At 39.1% G+C, this 18,991-nt stretch overlaps 3 protein-coding genes across 7 annotated transcripts in view; 2 read left to right on the forward strand and 1 right to left on the reverse strand.

The window, feature by feature from the left end:
* The first annotated feature begins 865 nt into the window (after positions 1 to 865).
* Positions 866 to 6,359, forward strand: LOC135476168 (uncharacterized). Of its 2 annotated transcripts, none has more exons than XM_064756100.1 (7): positions 866 to 925; positions 2,029 to 2,570; positions 3,362 to 3,547; positions 4,226 to 4,333; positions 4,525 to 4,736; positions 4,990 to 5,626; positions 6,233 to 6,359. In XM_064756100.1, exons 2-7 carry the CDS (start codon positions 2,033 to 2,035, stop codon positions 6,349 to 6,351), a joined length of 1,800 nt encoding a protein of 599 aa, XP_064612170.1. In that variant the 5' UTR covers positions 866 to 925; positions 2,029 to 2,032; the 3' UTR covers positions 6,352 to 6,359. The 2 variants fall into 2 exon arrangements, with proteins under 2 accessions (XP_064612170.1, XP_064612169.1); XM_064756099.1 differs by lacking the exon at positions 866 to 925 and adding an exon at positions 939 to 1,051.
* A 506-nt stretch (positions 6,360 to 6,865) lies between these two features.
* LOC135476169 (mitogen-activated protein kinase 7-like) lies at positions 6,866 to 10,286 on the forward strand. Its single transcript, XM_064756101.1, is given in 3 exon segments — positions 6,866 to 7,974; positions 7,976 to 8,115; positions 9,043 to 10,286. Coding segments are annotated over 3 exon segments (534 nt in total). The 5' UTR covers positions 6,866 to 7,746; the 3' UTR covers positions 9,209 to 10,286.
* Positions 10,287 to 14,989: 4,703 nt separating this feature from the next.
* Positions 14,990 to 18,991, reverse strand: part of LOC135476240 (calcium/calmodulin-dependent protein kinase kinase 1-like) — a 119,459-nt gene continuing 115,457 nt past the window's right edge. For all 4 annotated transcript variants that reach the window (XM_064756190.1, XM_064756189.1, XM_064756188.1 and 1 more), the window contains one exon: positions 14,990 to 18,926. In XM_064756190.1, coding sequence (XP_064612260.1) covers positions 18,872 to 18,926 — 55 coding nt within the window. In that variant the 3' untranslated portion in view covers positions 14,990 to 18,871. The remainder of the gene's footprint in view (positions 18,927 to 18,991) is intronic.

The following is an 18,991-nucleotide window of genomic DNA, read 5'->3' on the forward strand; positions in this document are numbered from 1 at the left end:
TTAATTTGTATTTTTTTATTTGTAAGAAAATTTCTCTTGGCGTTTAAAGATTTATTTTCAAATTTATTGATAAAGGGAATATCTGCATGCATTGAAACAGTTAAAGTGGCGTTTTGCTCTTTCAAGCCTGGAAGCACGGGGGGTGGTGGGGGGGGGGATTACACTATACTGAAAAATTGAGCTGTCTCTTGAAGATCTGAATTTTATTTGTGGTTAGAAAAGCGGGTTTCTTGACCACAACCGCAGGATAGCTGTCTTCAAACAGAAGTCCTACACTGTTATAAATTCTTAAGCCTATATCCAAAACTCTATATCCGGCCAGAATGCAAGGTTTACAGTAGCCGCAGCCTGATCGAGGCCTATATTTATTTATTTGTTTATTTTTTTATTTAGTTTTACGCCGTACTCAAGAATATTTCACTTAAGCAAAAGTGGCAAACATGGTGGGAAGAAACCAGATAAAGCCCTGAGTGTAGGCTTCAGTCAACAGGCCGATAGAGAAAGATTTGTAATATATTACTCCGGCGTTGCGTCAGTACAAATGTAATGACCATGGCGTGGTCATCCACAGCTAATTCATGGCGCTTTTTGAAATTAAAATTTTTTTCTGCCATAACATTAAAATCACAAATAACAATAACCGAAATGGCCTTGAAACTCAGAAGTTCTGAAACCTGAATTTGAAATTTAACTGGCAGTAACTTATTGTTATTTTTTTTTAAGAAACCCTCCCTTTGTTTTTACCGGGTATACAACACAGTTGACACAGAGTTGCCCGCCTTAGATAGACACTCTTCTGTGATAGAGATATGTTTGCGTGCTTCAGTTCTATTTTTAGAAAGTGTCTCCGGCTCGTATAAAATGGTTTGTGTATTGATTGTTGTGACAGACACTCCGGACCAGACGAAGAGCTGACGATCCCAAGGTGAGCCACAGACGTTCGAGTTATACTCACAAATTTAGGCTGATAAAGTGACCGTCTTAAAAGTCAGAGGGATGTTTAAACTCCAGTTCAGGCCAAAGAAATACACACATAAAAAAATATATGTATGTAAGTCACGTCTTGTCTCACTAGTTAAGTAGTTTGCGTGTCCCGGAAGTGTCTTCTCCAGTGACACTTATATTCTGACAGATTAGTCATTGATTAAATTAATTGAACAGGGGTTTTTGTTGTTTTTTTTTGTTGCCATTTTGAAGTTAAGCTCATCACTTTTTGTTGGTCCGTATAACTTATAAGGCCTGTTTAGTGGAACATTTAGGCAAAAGATTTTTTATTCGTACCCATTTAAAGTGGCTGCAGGTTTCTGTCTCGGACAAGTCAAAGTAGGAATGTCAGGCCTCAAGTTTTGACCTGTATACTGAAAAAGATTTATTCAGTATAATTTTTGGTATGTATACAGTCCACACTAAGATCATTATGGTAATACAGGTAAGATAGACAGTATACTTTAATTTATTAGAGAATGTATAACCTCTAGTGCAGGGGTTTTAAAACTTTTCTGTTAAGCTAACATCACTTGTTACCATTTCAACCAGACAGCTTATCACGATGTTGGGGCAGCTCTTGAGCCACTCCTCAAAACTGTGACGTTTGTGCATCGAACAACTCTTGAACGCACACTCAGAGTATTGGTCATCAGGAGTTTTGAACCAATTAAAGCAGTCAGAAACAGCCATGTGGGTCTAACAAACACGTTTTAAATCCCCTGCACTATTCGTAGTTATCGTCAGCTGATCATGTGAAAGGTGTGTTTAAATACTAATAGGAGAATACCCAGGGTTTTGGGAAATAACCTCTGTTAGATGTTGTTAATATAGTTTTAACATTACTCAGTGGAAAATAAAAATTGAAATTTTACTCCAGGATCTATATATTAAAGTTGAATTTGATTTTTAGTGAGGGTGCTGTTTGTATTTTTTCATTCCAGGACAACAATGAGTTTAAATAAATGACACCAACCGTCAGAATAAGTTGATTAGATTTCTGTTCATTTTTCCTCATTCGTTTTACCTTACATAATTTACCAGGACCATGACTACAACTCAACGGAAGGCCCAGTGGGCCAGAGCAACGGCTCTGCTAAAGAGCAGGTCATTTGACATCAAGTTTGACTTGGAGAACACTGGTTACAAACGAATTGAGAACATTGGAACTGGGGCATATGGTGTAGTATGCTCGGCCATCCACAAGAAAACCGGAGATCGTGTAGCTATCAAAAAAATCCCTGGGGTATTTGACATTCATGTTACAGCAATGAGGACATACAGAGAAATTAAAATCCTGAAGCATTTTAATCATGACAACGTTATCTCGATTTTGGACATCTTGAAGCCTAAGGAGCCTGTGGATACTTTCAAGGACATCTATGTTGTTTTGGATTTAATGGAAAGTGACTTACATCGGATCATTCATTCAAACCAGGATTTGACGGATGAACATATCAGATACTTCCTGTTCCAGCTACTACGAGGGGTAAAGTACATCCACTCTGCTAATGTCATACACCGTGATCTCAAACCAAGCAACTTACTGGTGAATGAGGACTGTCAACTCAAGATAGGTGATTTTGGTACGTAGAAAATATGACAGTATGACTTTGATCAGAGTGAAGGAGTGAGAAATGGCTAGTTTAAAATTTATGAAAATTATTAAAATTGTAAATGTTCAAGGTGTAAAAATTGACTAGACTGCAAATTTAGTGTTCAGTTAAGATTCTGCTCTGGGCTCTCGGGACAGATTTGGTTAAGAGCGGCAGTAATGTGATGGTGCATTATTTTACAAAATAATTTTGTAATATTTTTTAAATGCATCTTCATTTTCAACTTACCATATCATTAAAGAATACATCAAATTGGTATTATTTCAAGCACAATCCAAGATGTGCCAAAGTACTGGATTAAGTATTTACTGTTTTTGCCTTCATATTCTGTTTCAGTCAAGTCAGTTTCAGACATTATGTTTGACAAAATTTTGAAAACATTTGTTAATGCCCTACACACTTGGTCTTGAGTTCAACGTCAGAATGGTCGCTGGTTTCCGCAGGGCTCTTCCCACTTTCCTCCTACCATAATGCTGGCTGCTGTCATATAAGTGAAATATTCTTTTGTACGTCATGCGACACCAATGTAAATAAATAATAGAGATGTGAGATCAAGTCTTAGTTGGGGTAATATTTTCTTTGGTCTTTGTGTTGGAAATTTGTGTAATATATGTACTAGATAAGCTAAAATTTGTCCAAAGTGCAAATGTTAACCTATAACAAATGGTAACCCATAATAATACTGACATGAAAATAAAACAAAATGGTTGTGTTTAAAAGGAGGCTTTTTACTATGTGGCTCTTGCTGCGTATTGTTACAGGTATGGCGCGTGGGACATCCAACAGTGGAGACGAGAAAAATGCGTTCATGACACAGTATGTGGCCACCCGGTGGTACAGGGCCCCTGAGATCATGCTCACTGTGTCCAAGTACACCTCTGCTGTTGATATATGGTCTGTGGGTTGTATCTTTGCAGAGATGCTCGGAAGAAAGCATCTTTTTCCAGGTAGCGTATGTGTACCGTTAGCAGTAGCACTTTTTTCATGAGATTTATTGTAATATTGTTTTCAGTTCTTTGGTCTCATACACTTGTGTTTATATCAGTGTACTGTTTACTTGCTTTCTCTTAAGGTTTTTGTTTGTCTGGTTTCGTCCACCTGTGACGTTGATAATTGTCATATAAAAAGTGAAATATTCCTGAGTACAGCCATAAGCGTAATCACACTGCTTGGGTGGCCTACTGGTTAGAGTATCTGCCTCAAAGTCAGAAAACCTAATTTCATACAAGCCTGGTTCATACTAAAGACTTTAAAAATGGTAATTGTTCCTAGCTTGCTTGGTGCTCGGCACTGAGAGGTAAGAGCAAGGAAAACCGGACTGATTGACCTGGTATCGGTATAACATGACTTGGTATCGTAAGGTGTCATGTCTGGTGTCTTTTGTCATGATACATCAGTGGCAGCATGGACTCGCCCTGCCACAAGAAGACATGGTATAGTTACACACACCTCATCTTCATGTGAATTATTAAGCATAACATACAAACCATACCAAGCCCAAAATCGTACAAACATACATGTACATGCATGCATATTAAACTTTAATCATATAAATAGCTAAATGAAGAATAGTTTGTTTGAGAAGACCGTGTGATAGAACAGCATGTGTCCGCTGTTGTTTTCAGGAAGCGATTCTCTCAACCAGCTGAAGCTGATCATTGGTGTGCTGGGAAGTCCATCCAAGGCTTTCCTTGATTTCATGCAATCAGAGGTCTTCAAAACATTTGTCACAGGTATGTCTCTCTGCTGAAACTCCTGCTTTTACAGTTTGAAATTTTTGATTTTTTTTTTTGGTATATGTGCGCAGTCTGATATATGGGGTATTGGTACATTATGTTTTACTTTTGTGTAATGGGGAAAAAAAGGCAATACAGTCATGGGAATGTACATGGAAATGTAATGTCATTTTTTTTTTTTTTAATAGAATGGGGCCACAAGGAACCTTTGCCGCTGGTTACCCTCTTTCCACGAGCCAATAGGAAAGCTCTGGACCTGCTGTCTAAAATGCTGACTCTGCACCCTAAGGAGCGTCTTACTGCAGAAGAGGCTCTGAATCACCCATACCTGTCCAAATATCATGACCCTGAGGATGAGCCCATCTGTATACCAGCCTTTAACTTTGACTTTGAGAAGCAGGTAAGTCCCCACATCGAGGCCATATAGAACTTTCAGAGTTGTGTGTCAAGTGAATTAAAATAAATAATTTTAATAATGATGAATATCATAAATTTTTTTATCTAAGGGTTTTCAAAACTCTGGTGAATTTTGAGACTGATGAAGACATTTTGTTTGCAAGAAAAGTATTCTGGATTATACTTGCACATCACTATTGTGAAATGCAATGTAGATTACGTATTGATTGTAATTTTGAAACTTTCTTTTCTTGCAGCCTGATCTTAAAGGAGCAAAGTTACGTCAAGCAATTGTGAGAGAAATCTACGACTACCACCAATCTGTACCATTAACCCCAACATTCAATGCTGTACTCAAGCCAGTTTCTATTGGTCAAAACAGTCCAGTAGTGACAGGTGGGAAATCTGCCCAGGGTCATGGACAGGTCACTCCAGGTCAAGCCACCCAAGTTCAAGGTCAAGCGACAGGACTCCAGGCTTTTCTGAATCAGCTTAACCAAGAACAGTCAAATCTCGGAACTCAAAAGACTGGGAAAAGTTCTAACACAGCAATTGCTAGTTCTTCTTCAGTGATTGTGCCAGGTGTGAATCAGGTTTTTAAAACACCTGGACAACTGCCGCTAAAAGAAGAGGACAAACCTGTGCAGATTGTTGACCTGCCATCCAGCAGGGATGTAGAAATGCTTAGTGCCAGATCCACCGGTCAGAAAATGAGAGACTCCGTTCTCAGCATGGCACCCCAGGCCAAAGACCAGACTACCATTACCACCACAACCACCTCTACCTCCACGACTTCCAAAGACAATACCTGTGATAAAGCTGAGCACAAAACTATCTCAGAGGACACAAAAGCTTCCCTGTCCGCTCTCTTAAATGCCAAAAAACAACGGGCAGGTAAGAGCTTCAGCTGAAGAGAATGGTCACATTATGGAGAACCCTAATTCCTGAACATTTACGCTTATGAAAGAGCACATCAAATTTGTAATTTGATTTTGGAGACCACATTGGTTGGATTGACCAATTTCAGAGCTTCACAAAAAGTTTGATTTTATCAGTTTTATCAAAACAGAGTGATGCCTTCAGAATAATGCTTGAATGAACACTTTGCAAAATATGCGAAAAGGTTGAAGAATTTCAGTATTGTTGGAAATATATAAATATGTGTAATTTCCTATTTTTTTCCTCTTTTTTTCCCTCCACAGCCAACAATATTGTTGTAGTCCCATCCATTGTTTATTTTATGAAAAATACTGGTGATCAAAATAGTTGGATAAAATACCAATTAATTTTAAAAAATTATTTATCACTATTGACTAACATATTTTTTTTAGCAAAAAATAAGATGGGTATTTGGCACACAAAAAAAAATCCTCTGCACATTTTGCCCCCCCCCCCCCCCAAAAAAAATCAGCCACACATTTGTCAAATAAACAAACTCAGTAAAAGGCTAAAATAGCATTCTAAAAATGTTAGAATGAAACTTGGATCTAATGATTTCAGAAAATGGAGGCCCAGACAAACCAGAGCAGACCAAGAGGGTGACAGCCATGTCAAGGCAAAAGGAGCGAATGCAGAAGAGAAAGAAAAAGCTGAGCGAGCCAAGAGAAAAGAGAAGTTAAAGGAGAAGCATCAGGTATTAAATGTGTAATTCTAAACCTCAGTGATTCACACAACCATCTGTACATATTCTGCGAAATTCATTGTAATACTCACAGTTAATTACTAAAAATGTAACAAGTGTAACATATGGTTTATACATGTAAGTGTTTACACCTCGAAATGGAATGGAACAATTGTTACACATGTATATGTTACGTATTCAAGTTCAACAAGGACTCCATCTAAGTAAAGTTAATCCGGTTTATTTTTACAGCTAAACAGTGATTTCTGTCTATAGGCTATCATTATCTGTTATAGCTAAACAAGGATCTATGAGATTTTGTTATCTGTTATAGCTAAACAAGGATTTCTATCTGTGAGTGATCATCTTCATTATATTTTCAAACTCATCTAGGATTTGTATATATGAATTATTAACTACATTATATTTACAGCAAGTTGTATCTATCTGTGTTAAACATTAATTCTATCTATGAACTACAGTATTGTTATCTGTACTATATTTAAAGGTAAGCAAGGAATTGAACTATCGGCGGCTGATAAAGAATTGTTAGAGCGTTGGACGGTCATGCAGGAGAATCGTCCCCCTGGTGCACCCAGTAAGGACAGAACAACGCCACCTTCTGACCCCCAGGTCACTGAAAGGTCAACCTTTGACCTCCCTGCAGAATTACCCAATCAGAAGCATCGTGACAGCCAAGGGTCACTGCCAAGTCCCTTGCAACAGCAGAATCAGCAGTCTGGTCCTCAGCTTCAAGAAAGCAACTTAGAAACAGTGGCACATGGAAAAACAAGTGGAATCCAGGCCACAAATTTCCAACATGGTCAAACTGTGTTTTATAGGGCAGATAATGCCAACAAAAAGCACCCTGAAATGAGGAAGAGTTTCCCTCTGGATGCATTGAATGCCATTGGTTACTCGGCAGGACATTTGACTGAATCTCAGGACCCCAGAGCCAATCAAAACATCGGGTTAGTTCTGGGCAGAGAGTAACTCATAATATACACGAAGGCTTGGAGCAGAGGGTGGGAAATGCGATGTTGAAACGAAACTCTACTGGATCCACAGCGCTCACACAGGAAGTGACTTCTAGAGTCGGGTCAGCCTCTGTCTGGAGAGACAGCTCTCACCGTTGCTCAGACCCCGTGTTGTCGGGCTATGGGTCACCCACAGGGTCTCCACAGACTTCCCAAAGCGAATCTGAATCCACGCCCTCCACAGGGGTTATCTCCCTTAGCTATATTGACGAGAGTGTTTACAATCCGGACTGTGTCCTCGCAAGAAGGGGCTGGCCTATTTGTTTCAGAATGCTCCTCTGGGCCAACAGTTGGGCTCCACACTCCAGCCTTTGTGCCACTGGAAAACAACTCGTGTTCAGTACCAGCACAAGACAATGTGCCAATGTTTGAGGCACGACCAACCAGTGAAAACATGGCCGCCTCTTCCCAGAGCAGACCCACACAACAACTCGCCACCACAGTTAAATATAAACCCTACCCCATCTGAAGTCACGGATCAGGACATGCCCTTCAGCGAACCGACAGCATTCTCCTGCCATGGGGGTGAGTCGAACGTCACTTCGTGTTCAGACATCGTTGCCGAATCATCCAGCCTCCACAGCAGATTGGGTGGCTGTGCTTAGCAAACAATTGTCTAAACACCTAGTGGAGGACATTTACCCGCCAGCCTTGATCGGGACCCCCAAGGGCTTAGGTGGAGGATATGGAGTGGGATTATCTCTGGACCAAGAAATGGCAGAAGGGTAAGCTTTTAGAAAACATGTGCTGTGCTCCAGATAGTTATGGTATCAGTGTGACAGGCTATAAAGTTGATTGTAACCGTATGTACAGTGGCACCATACTGTAAACAAATACACATGCACATGTATGTATTTGTAGCTGTGGTAGTTTATGGCAATTTTCACTTCAGTAACAAAAATTTTAAACAACAGTAATGTAATTTTTGTTACAGTGTATTTACTTGTTGGGACCATAAAACAAACATTATACTGAATCTGAATTTATGCGCTTTAGTGGAAATGGATCTTTAGGTGTATGTACATGTATATTTGGAGTTTCTGAACACGTTAATGATCCTAAATATTACGGCAGGATGAAGTTTTACAAATTTTGGTACGAGGTCCACATCATTAAATCTTTGGGAAGGCATACAGTTGTCTTGAACTTGCAGAGTTCTTCAGTCAGTTAGGTCTCTAATAAGTGTATCACAATCTACTGGTGCTCATTCTGTTGTTGATGCACTTTGCATGTGTTTATGTGTTTTATATATGCTTCCTGATTTATGATGTTCTAACTAAGTGATGTCCCTTTAACACCTAGAATTCCATTTTTGGGGCACCCTGGACATAATTTAACAAATGTTAAAATTTGTAATTAAATTAAAAAAGAAATTATTAGAAATTTTTGTTCAGCTTGTACACTTTCAGCTTACCTAATTTTAAACCACTAAAGTAAATGATAAATTAATAACAACAATTTTAGTACATGCTACTTTGTCATTGTGACTGACTCGAGGCTGACCTGAATCCTGTCATAACCCCTGTCATTTACATCTGAAAAAATACTTTTGGGGGCAAATTTTTAAGGCAGATACAGTGACTTTGTATGATAGTTTTGTGTGATAGTTTTGTGTCCTAATGTGTCTCATTGTATGCTATCTCTGTATCCAGGTGTCCTAACCCAGACTCCGCCCCCCTCTCTGCATCCCTGCTGGCTGATTGGATGGATGTGTCCGGGAACATGAGCGCACGCGAGATGGAGGCCTTGTTCAGAGAGGCAGAGCTTGCGTCTCCCATGGCGATCTCACTCAGCGATTTCACCCTACCATCATCATAGATTCTCAAACTTTTTTCCAGGCAACTTCTAATGCAATTTAAACAACACTATATTTTTTTTTATGTGAACATGTGTTTAGAGGAATTTTCTTACATTTCCTAAACATTATGAAAGTATTATATACATTCTACTTTGTGGTGATGGCATTATTGTTTTTGCAAGTAATATGTCAAGATGTACAATATCAATTGTAATACAGTGTACATGAGAAAATCACTATTTAGTGGCGTTAATGAGTGGGTGCTGTGTTATAAAATAAGTCTAGGAATAACATAAGTTTCTTATTTTAATTATATAAGCAACGTTTCAGTGTACATGTATGCTTACAGCATTTTGGGTGGTTGCTTAGGCCATTATCACCTATGGGTTAGTAATAGCGTAAGCAACCACACCCAAACCACCCTGGAATGTTGATTTTATATTATAAGAAGTGAATATCTAGATATCAACATAGATTCTACATGTAATTCCTATGGACAGATTTCTCCTGACAAAACCCATGGCTATGGAGCGACACACATTAATTGTTAAGGCAATGGCACTATGTTGGCGATTTGTAGTAGTTTTAGCCAAACTTTGTCGTCAATTTGCTGTTTTCCAAAAAATCTCTACATTAATTTATTTACCTTAGTATGATGTGGCGATTTTGCTAGAGACAGTATATTATTTCATATAATTGCATGGCAGGTTAGGGTTAATTTACTGCCTTGTCCATAACATAGACATAGGTCAGGCACTATATCTTTTTTTATTTTCCATGTACAGGTGTAAAAGATGTCTTGCCTCTTACCTTTATATCAGTGATTAGAGTCCTCAGTTTCGTGCACCAAGAAAGTTATGTTGTTGCCGCCATACATTTAACTGTCTGTTCACAGCTTTACAACAAAAGTTATGCAATCCAATCCAAGACATACTATGGTTGATTGGGTTCAGGATATAGAAAATTTTGCATCTGATTCTTCACCACTGCCAGATGTTACGCTAACACATATTTTTCTTTTTACCTTGGAATAATACTGAGTCGAGTATTGTCCCTGTTTTCAGAGCTCGTCAGGCAGTTTTTGTACATTTAGCAATAGTAGAGCTTTTTTCTGTTTTTTTTTTTTATGTATTGAAAAAGTCAGTGCTAAAACTTTAATTAACCGTATTTATTATAACGTGTGATTGGCTAAATCATTTATGTAGCACATCCATACATACATCTATGTACAAACCACTGGTAGACCTATACATTGTATTTCATTGTGTTTTACAATCTAGTCAGCGACAAGCCATTATAGGAAGCAGCTACTGGATACAACTTATTAAGCTTTTTAATTTATGACATACAAAGTAAATAAACTGTTTTCACAAAATTAAGACATTGTGGTTTTCTGTTGTCAGAGGTTTTTTATTTATTTATTTATTTATTTGATTGATGTTATGCTGTACTGTGCTGAATATTTCATTTATATGACAGTGGCGTTATGGCTGAGAGGTTTGCATTTATTACTTAAACAGCACATAGTTTAATAATAGCTGGGTCTAACATTATATATTCTGTGCATACAGTAGTATCATCATGAATGGTTGATCACCTCTTTTTGACCATTTTATGGTTTAACGAGATTTAATGGATACCTAACTGAAACCAAAAACAAGCTGTAGACCTGAATGTTCAGTCATGTTCAGTCAAACAAGTGAAGCTTTTCAGAGATGAAAAACAAAATCATCAAAATGTTCCCAGTGTAACACGGAATAGAATTTAGTTGTTCAGTTCATATGGCATTGTTTCCCATTTACACAATTGATATACTATATGTATGTGAACGTTTTGCACTGTCAAGGATATGTCATGGCACAGGTGTTGGTGTTGAGGTTTAAATGGTTTTTACACTCCCGAGCAATATTATATGTCTGTGACTATGGCGATCAGTTATTTGTGGTAAGTGGAAACTCTCCGAGCCACGAAAGCAGGATTAATTGTCAGAAAGTAATGAATTTAATCTCTCCCACACAACAGTTAACCATTGTCTTCAGATATTTAATTACTTATTTGATTGGTGATTTTTTGCAAAATACTTTACTTATAAGATGGTAGGCAGCATTACAGTGGTGGGAAATCAGGTATGTCTGAGTACGGGGGAAACCCACAATCATCCACAGGTTGCAGGGTGACCTTCCCATGTCCGGCCAGACATGGAGCCAGCATGGAATCGAAACTCACACAAATGGTGTGGCCTTAGACAGAGAAATGTGAACCCTGTGGCAGAACTCATTCCCATGCACCAGTCTTACTGATTTCACTGCACTTTTTCACTTTTGGTAGGTTTTTGAACTGGAACAAACAATACCCTATCTGCTAAATGTTTGGGACCACAATTACAGGTTTAAATCCTCAACTTTTGAGCTGTTTTGCAGAATGTGTCACTGACAAAGTCCTTGACCATGGCTGGCGATACACCAGTCAAGATGAAAGGTCAGTGGTGATTTATTATAATATATTATAATATTATCCTCTAAACCCTACAGTAGGGATAGTAATAATAATGGCTTTATTTCAGGAGGGTAAAATACAATGTGTATGCTCAGTCAACACTGGGTTGATCTAACACACAAACAATCTGAAACAATGTGTTACATTACATATGCCTTGGAAAACATGGTAATTTAGATCGTGTAAACCACTTGCAACAAGATTTTGAAAACAATATATATATATATATATATATATATATACAGTGGCAAATTAAATCAACACAAAGTACTTAAACAGTGAAGTAACAATAAAAACAAGTGTGAATTTTGCCACCATACCTATCCCAACCAATGGAAGAGATAGGTTAGTGGGAGACGGCCCATTACCGACACCTTCCTATCCCTCCAGAAGTTGGAACCTTGTGATACATATGTTCAAAGCACAGAACAAGTGAGTGGGAGACGGCCCATTACCGACGCCTTCCTATCCCCTCCAGAAGTTGGAACCTCATGATACACAAGTTCAAAGCACAGAACGAGTGAGTGGGAGACGGCCCATTACCGATGCCTTCCTATCCCCTCCAGAAGTTGGAACCTCATGACACATATGTTCAAAGCACAGAACGAGTGAGTGGGAGACGGCCCATTACCGACGCCTTCCTATCCCCTCCAGAAGTTGGAACCTCATGATACACATGTTCAGAGCACAGAACGAATGAGTGGGAGATGGCCCATTACCGACGCCTTCCTATCCCCTCCAGAAGTTGGAACCTCAAACCACAAACACATATACACATATACACGATACACATGTTCAGAGCACAGAACCATTACCGACGCCTTCCTATCCCCTCCAGAAGTTGGAACCTCATGATACACATGTTCAGAGCACAGAACGAATGAGTGGGAGACGGCCCATTACCGACGCCTTCCTATCCCCTCCAGAAGTTGGAACCTCATGATACACATGTTCAGCGCACAGAACGAGTGAGTGGGAGACGGCCCATTACCGACGCCTTCCTATCCCCTCCAGAAGTTGGAACCTCATGATACACATGTTCAGCGCACAGAACGAGTGAGTGGGAGACGGCCCATTACCGACGCCTTCCTATCCCCTCCAGAAGTTGGAACCTCATGATACACATGTTCAGAGCACAGAACGAGTGAGTGGGAGACGGCCCATTACCGACGCCTTCCTATCCCCTCCAGAAGTTGGAACCTCATGATACACATGTTCAGCGCACAGAACGAGTGAGTGGGAGACGGCCCATTACCGACGCCTTCCTATCCCCTTCAGAAGTTGGAACCTCATGATACACATGTTCAGAGCACAGAACGAATGAGTGGGAGACGGCCCATTACCGACGCCTTCCTATCCCCTCCAGAAGTTGGAACCTCATGATACACATGTTCAGAGCACAGAACGAATGAGTGGGAGACGGCCCATTACCGACGCCTTCCTATCCCCTCCAGAAGTTGGAACCTTGTGATACATATGTTCAAAGCACAGAACAAGTGAGTGGGAGACGGCCCCCTACCGACGCCTTCCTATCCCCTCCAGAAGTTGGAACCTCATGATACACAAGTTCAAAGCACAGAACGAATGAGTGGGAGACGGCCCATTACCGACGCCTTCCTATCCCCTCCAGAAGTTGGAACCTCATAATACACATGTTCAGAGCACAGAACGAATGAGTGGGAGACGGCCCATTATCGACGCCTTCCTATGCCCTCCAGAAGTTGGAACCTCATGATACACATGTTCAGAGCACAGAACGAATGAGTGGGAGACGGCCCATTACCGACGCCTTCCTATCCCCTCCAGAAGTTGGAACCTCATGACACATATGTTCAAAGCACAGAACCAGTGAGTGGGAGACGGCCTATTACCGACGCCTTCCTATCCCCTCCAGAAGTTGGAACCTCATGATACACAAGTTCAAAGCACAGAATGAGTGAGTGGGAGACGGCCCATTACCGATGCCTTCCTATCCCCTCCAGAAGTTGGAACCTCATGACACATATGTTCAAAGCACAGAACGAGTGAGTGGGAGACGGCCCATTACCGACGCCTTCCTATCCCCTCCAGAATTTGGAACCTCATGATACACATGTTCAGAGAACAGAACGAGTGAGTGGGAGACGGCCCATCACCGACGCCTTCCTATCCCCTCCAGAAGTTGGAACCTCATGATACACATGTTCAGAGCACAGAACGAGTGAGTGGGAGATGGCCCATTACCGACGCCTTCCTATCCTCTCCAGAAGTTGGAACCTCATATAACACATGTTGAGAGCGCAGAACAAGTGAGTGGGTGATGGCCCTTTCCCATCCCCTTCTCATCTGCACATGAGCTCATGAGTGCTATGATGGCATTCTCAAAATGAAGTATCAATTTCATTTGATTGGTATTTTATGCAATACTCAAGAATATTTCACTTATGCGACGCCGGCCAGCATTATTGTGCAAGGAAACTGGGCAGAGCCCAGGGGGAAACCCATGGCCACCCGCAGGTTTATAATCCCTTGAATTATTAGTTCTTAGTTCTTAAAACATTGAACAGATAATAATAATATGTTATAAATCACTGATATGCTTCCCCTTGTCATTAAGTTTATCTATTTATTTGATAGTCTTTTATGCTGTACTTGATAAAATTTCACTTCTCCAACAGAGGCTGGCATTTGGCTGAAGAAAAGCGAGCAGGGCCCAGAGCAATTGTACGAAAATTTGCAGGTTGCTGCAGACCTTCCAATGCAGATCATGCCATAAAGCAGCATTGTGGTACAAAGAGATGCCACCAAAATGTTGGAATTGAGAAACCTCAGACCTGAAAGCACCTTCATAAATGGCCACACAAGACTGCTCGTCACCAAGGCCCCATAAATTATGTTGATCTCTCAATGCACTAGAATCAGGGCAGGTTTGGGAATTCAATGCCAAGTGACTGAACTTTCATTGCCAGAAGATTAAACACTCATTGCCAAGTGGCGGAACTTCCATTGCAAGATGACTAAACACTCATTGCCAAGTGGCTGAACTTCCATTGCCAGATGACTAAACACTCATTGCCAGGTCGCTGAACTTTCATAACCAGATGACTAAACACTCATTGCCGGTGGCTGAACTTTCATTTCCAGATGGTTAAACTTTCATTGTGGAGGGCTGAACTTTCATTGCCAGGTGGCTAAACTTTTATTGCCAGATCACTTTATCAGTGACCGAAGGACACAGCTAATTTACCAACCCCCCAAAATAAATCATGCATTGGGGGCAGGTTTCACGTATCATACATACTTATGGAAAACAGAACACTTCCTAATCAGTTGTAAAAATAGTGCTGAATTTTTTATTCTACAAAATAGTTGGAAATTTTACAAAGATAACAGTGCCTTGAGACCTTGACAATATATGTGAACTTGAACATCTTGAAGTGAGATAGAAGCAATGGACAAAGGTGAGATGGGCGAGTTTAAATAGCAGTGAGATGGGTTAATCTGAACAAAAGTGAGATAGATGAACTGGAAAAAAGCGACATAGATGAACTGGGCAAAATTTAAGACAGATGAACTGGACAAAAGAAAGATGGTAGAATTTGAACAAGGTAAAATAGGTGACTGTAACCAGAAGTGAGATGGGTGAATTTGAAAAGAGGTGAGATGAGACAACTTAATGGGTGAGCACATAATTGAGGGAGGTGAAGTTATACAAAAGTAAAAAAGATGAATAAAAAGAATCAAAACAGTTACATTGGACTGCAAAGACAAAAACAATCAGTATCAGAAATGTATACAAAATTGCTATCAGTGAACAGGGGCTTCAAGTTGCTCATACAAATCCCAAACTTTCAACAAATTGAATCTTATCATTTTCTTAAAATGTAAACCTTTTGGGAAGTTTTTGTTGTTCGAATTTCTTGTAAATTTTGCTCAGAAACTTCAGATTTCTCTAAGAACCTGCTAATACATGAATGCAGGAGAGAAGTTGATAGTATTTCTACAAGAGCTTACTTAACCATGTAGGATACAATGTATTCTATGATGACCTTGTTAATGGTGACACTTGTTAACGACACAGTATAAAGGTATTCCTCGCCCCCACCCCATGGTCAATAAAACTGTGTAATCCCGGACATTTGTTAACAATCTTCTACATATCTAACCTGGGCATTCATATGGATCAACATCAGAGGGTATTTTTAATTAACTACCTTAATTCCAAACATCCCTGCCAACACATGCTTAGGTATATATATTCGTGAGGCATGCATACATCGCACAGATATATAAAGAGCAAGTGCATAATCTGTTTACATTTGGTATTTACCACAGAAGACATTATATCCCATAATATTAAACATTATGCCTCCATTTTTGCCTAATCAAACTTCATCAGCACTATCTTTAGTCTTTTACAATACTTCATTATGCTCCAAAAACACACAGCCAAAAATAATAAATGAACAGACACCAAATATATGTAACAGTCATTAATAAAATATAAAAATCTACATTAAAAAATCTTTGTTTTCTCAATGATGAAGATATATTTTTCAAGACAATTATACTGTAGTGAAACACAGTGGAAAATCAGAAAATAAAACTGAAAGGAGAAAAAAAAAATGAAAAGAAACAAAAAAGGACAACACAAAGCTGACAGAGAGATGTAGGCTATCTGTGAAACCACTGTGGAATTCTGTGACTGCGCAATGTCCATTGTGCTAATGGCGGTCAACATTGTTAAAATGTTTCAGTCATTGGTATTCAAATGTTAAAATTCACTTTTCCTGTTAAGATATTTTTTGATACTTTTATTGTGGTGTGCCTAAAACTAGGACTTGTCGTTACGTTGTCTTCTCCTTTTACCAGCAAGTGAATTTAAAACTGTCAGATAAAGCTCTCATGACCAAAGTAGGTAGAAAATGCCAATGTGTACATGTAGGTAAGAAATCCTTAAGTATACAATAATTCCAACAACAACAAAACTCCACAGAGACACGACAAAATTTCTTTGGCATTTTCATTACATTACCCGTGGCAAACACAGTTTCAACATTACAACAAAACTCATTGAAAATATGACCAAGAACAAACCGCAAGAATTAAAGAATATCCATGAGTACGTACCATTCAAAAGTACAGCCTTTATAGACTTTTTTTTATTGTTACTGGTATTCAGAAAAAGGTAAAATCTTGCATGAACATCGTTAACTTTTTCTAAAAGTTAACACAATATTTGACTCAAATTTCAATGATTTAAAAATGTACAATGTAGGGTTGAAAGTATTAGAAAAAGTTGTGAGGGTGGGGTTGGTGGGTGGGGAGGTTAGGAGGGTTTAGGGGGAATGTGAAAGGATGCCCTATAACTAGCATCAGATATAAAAATAACAGCCTTAGAAAATAAACCTAGATCCCATGGATTAACAGCTAAATATATTTACAAAAATCTGAAAAACATATTCAGTTTGCAAAGATGGTAAGGAAAATTCATTTGTAACATAAGAATAGACTCACACTTCTGGCAATATATCAACACTTATATAAACACACCTTGCTTCTTAATACATGCACAAATACAGCTGCAGTTTTACTCAAAATAACTAAAGAGCTCATACAGTATTTTTTACTTTACAATGAATTTTATAAAACATGCAAAAGGTAAAACAAAAATATCAGATAAAACTAAGCCCATTTTGACTATTAACCATGCTTTATTTATTCAAATCTTGCAAGTTTTTTTTCCAAAATCATAAGTTTTCTCCACCTATTTTGTATACAAGAAATGTCTTGAACCAACTCATTACTGAAATTCGCAACAAAAATAATTTGCATTCAAAACAACTCCACAAAACACAGCAGTGTTACTGTTTCTGTAACAGTCATGTAGAACCTAAAACCACCTTTTCAGTCAATTGATTTCAATGGGCACAAGGCATTTTAGGCACAGATTTTTGTTACTAGTGCTCAAAAGAAATTTTAAACAGTTCCTATCTAGAACTGGCCATGGACAATATCTAACATTGCTTCTATTAATGGTGGCAAGTGTGTACAATAATTTACTTACACATTTAGAAAACCTACAAGAAAAATGTAATGCTAAACAGCTCTTCCACACATATTCTTTTTTGCACTACATTATGGACATGTACTCAGCAGTGTTGACAATGATAACACATGATTGGTCAATAATACTTTGTGGTCAGATTGTTCATAATGCATATAGGTGGAGTGCTTGGGTGAAAAATAGAACATGAATTGAGGAGATCATAAAAGAGTTGAGGAGGTGTCTTTTCTGGTGTCATCCCAAGTGTCCAGGAGATGTGTTTTGGCTTGTGTCATCAGGCGTGTCCAGATCACGAATGTGTTGTCAGGTCTATTATCTGGTGTCATCAGGAGTGTACTAGCGAAGCATCATCTCTGGTGTCATCAGGAGTGTACTAGCAAAGTGTCATCTCTGGTCTCAACAGGAGTGTCCAGGTTGGGCGTCATCACAAGTCTCCTGGCCAAGTGCCTTGTCTGATTTCATTAAGAGTGTGTCCAGGTCAGATTCTTGTCGGTAATTATCAGGGGTGTCTTGTCTGGTGTCATCACAAGTGTCCTAGAATCTCCCGCAGGAAACAAATTTTCCACAGGTTACATGTTTCCAGAAGAAAGAGATTAACACACAACAATATGTTATTTTTATTAAATGCTCAAAATTAGCACATGTAGCAATTTCTGACAGAGGTGGATACCTCAAAGTCCATATTCAGACAGATGCATGTAGCTACCACGAAAGCCCAGGATTTCTATTGGTTCTGGTTCAGTGAAATTACAGTGAAGCAAAAGTGCACAATATGGCAGCTTCATGAGGCTTACCATCTTCAGAGAAACCCAATCTTGTTCTTTGAGACAGGAATTGTTTGGAAGCCACTCATAAATCCTGAGACAGCCGTGAACCACACAAAGTTGCATTGGTATAATAAAGTTAATGGCAGAAAGTGTCTAAAGTAGGTCAATAAAGCAATTTGTCCCTGACCAATAACAACCCATGGTTAATGTCACATGGTACAGTCACTGAACAATAGCAATGAATCTTCAGATTAGGTCAAAGGTCTTTGTGAAGCAGGGGGAAATTCCTTCCATCAGCACCAGCGATTGACAACATCAGCAAAAAGGCGTTAGAAAACTATAGCAAAACCAGAAAGATTTCAAATGTGGTATCTTCACGAGCAAGCTTCATCCACAACCTCTGCTACATGAGCTTCATGAGATATTCTCCTGAAAATGAAATGAAGGAAAATTATTACAAACTGAAAGGTGAAATGTATTTTAACTTCGACAAG

The sequence above is a fragment of the Liolophura sinensis genome, chromosome 10 (assembly GCF_032854445.1).
Source record: "Liolophura sinensis isolate JHLJ2023 chromosome 10, CUHK_Ljap_v2, whole genome shotgun sequence".
NCBI classification, from domain to species: domain Eukaryota; kingdom Metazoa; phylum Mollusca; class Polyplacophora; order Chitonida; family Chitonidae; genus Liolophura; species Liolophura sinensis.

Excerpts from the sequence above, each read along its gene's own strand:
- LOC135476168 (XM_064756099.1), top strand. Across the intron at positions 3,548-4,225 it reads AAGAAAGCATCTTTTTCCAG|GAAGCGATTCTCTCAACCAG; the intron begins GTAGCGTATGTG and ends TGTTGTTTTCAG. Across the intron at positions 5,627-6,232 it reads TGCCAAAAAACAACGGGCAG|AAAATGGAGGCCCAGACAAA; the intron begins GTAAGAGCTTCA and ends TAATGATTTCAG.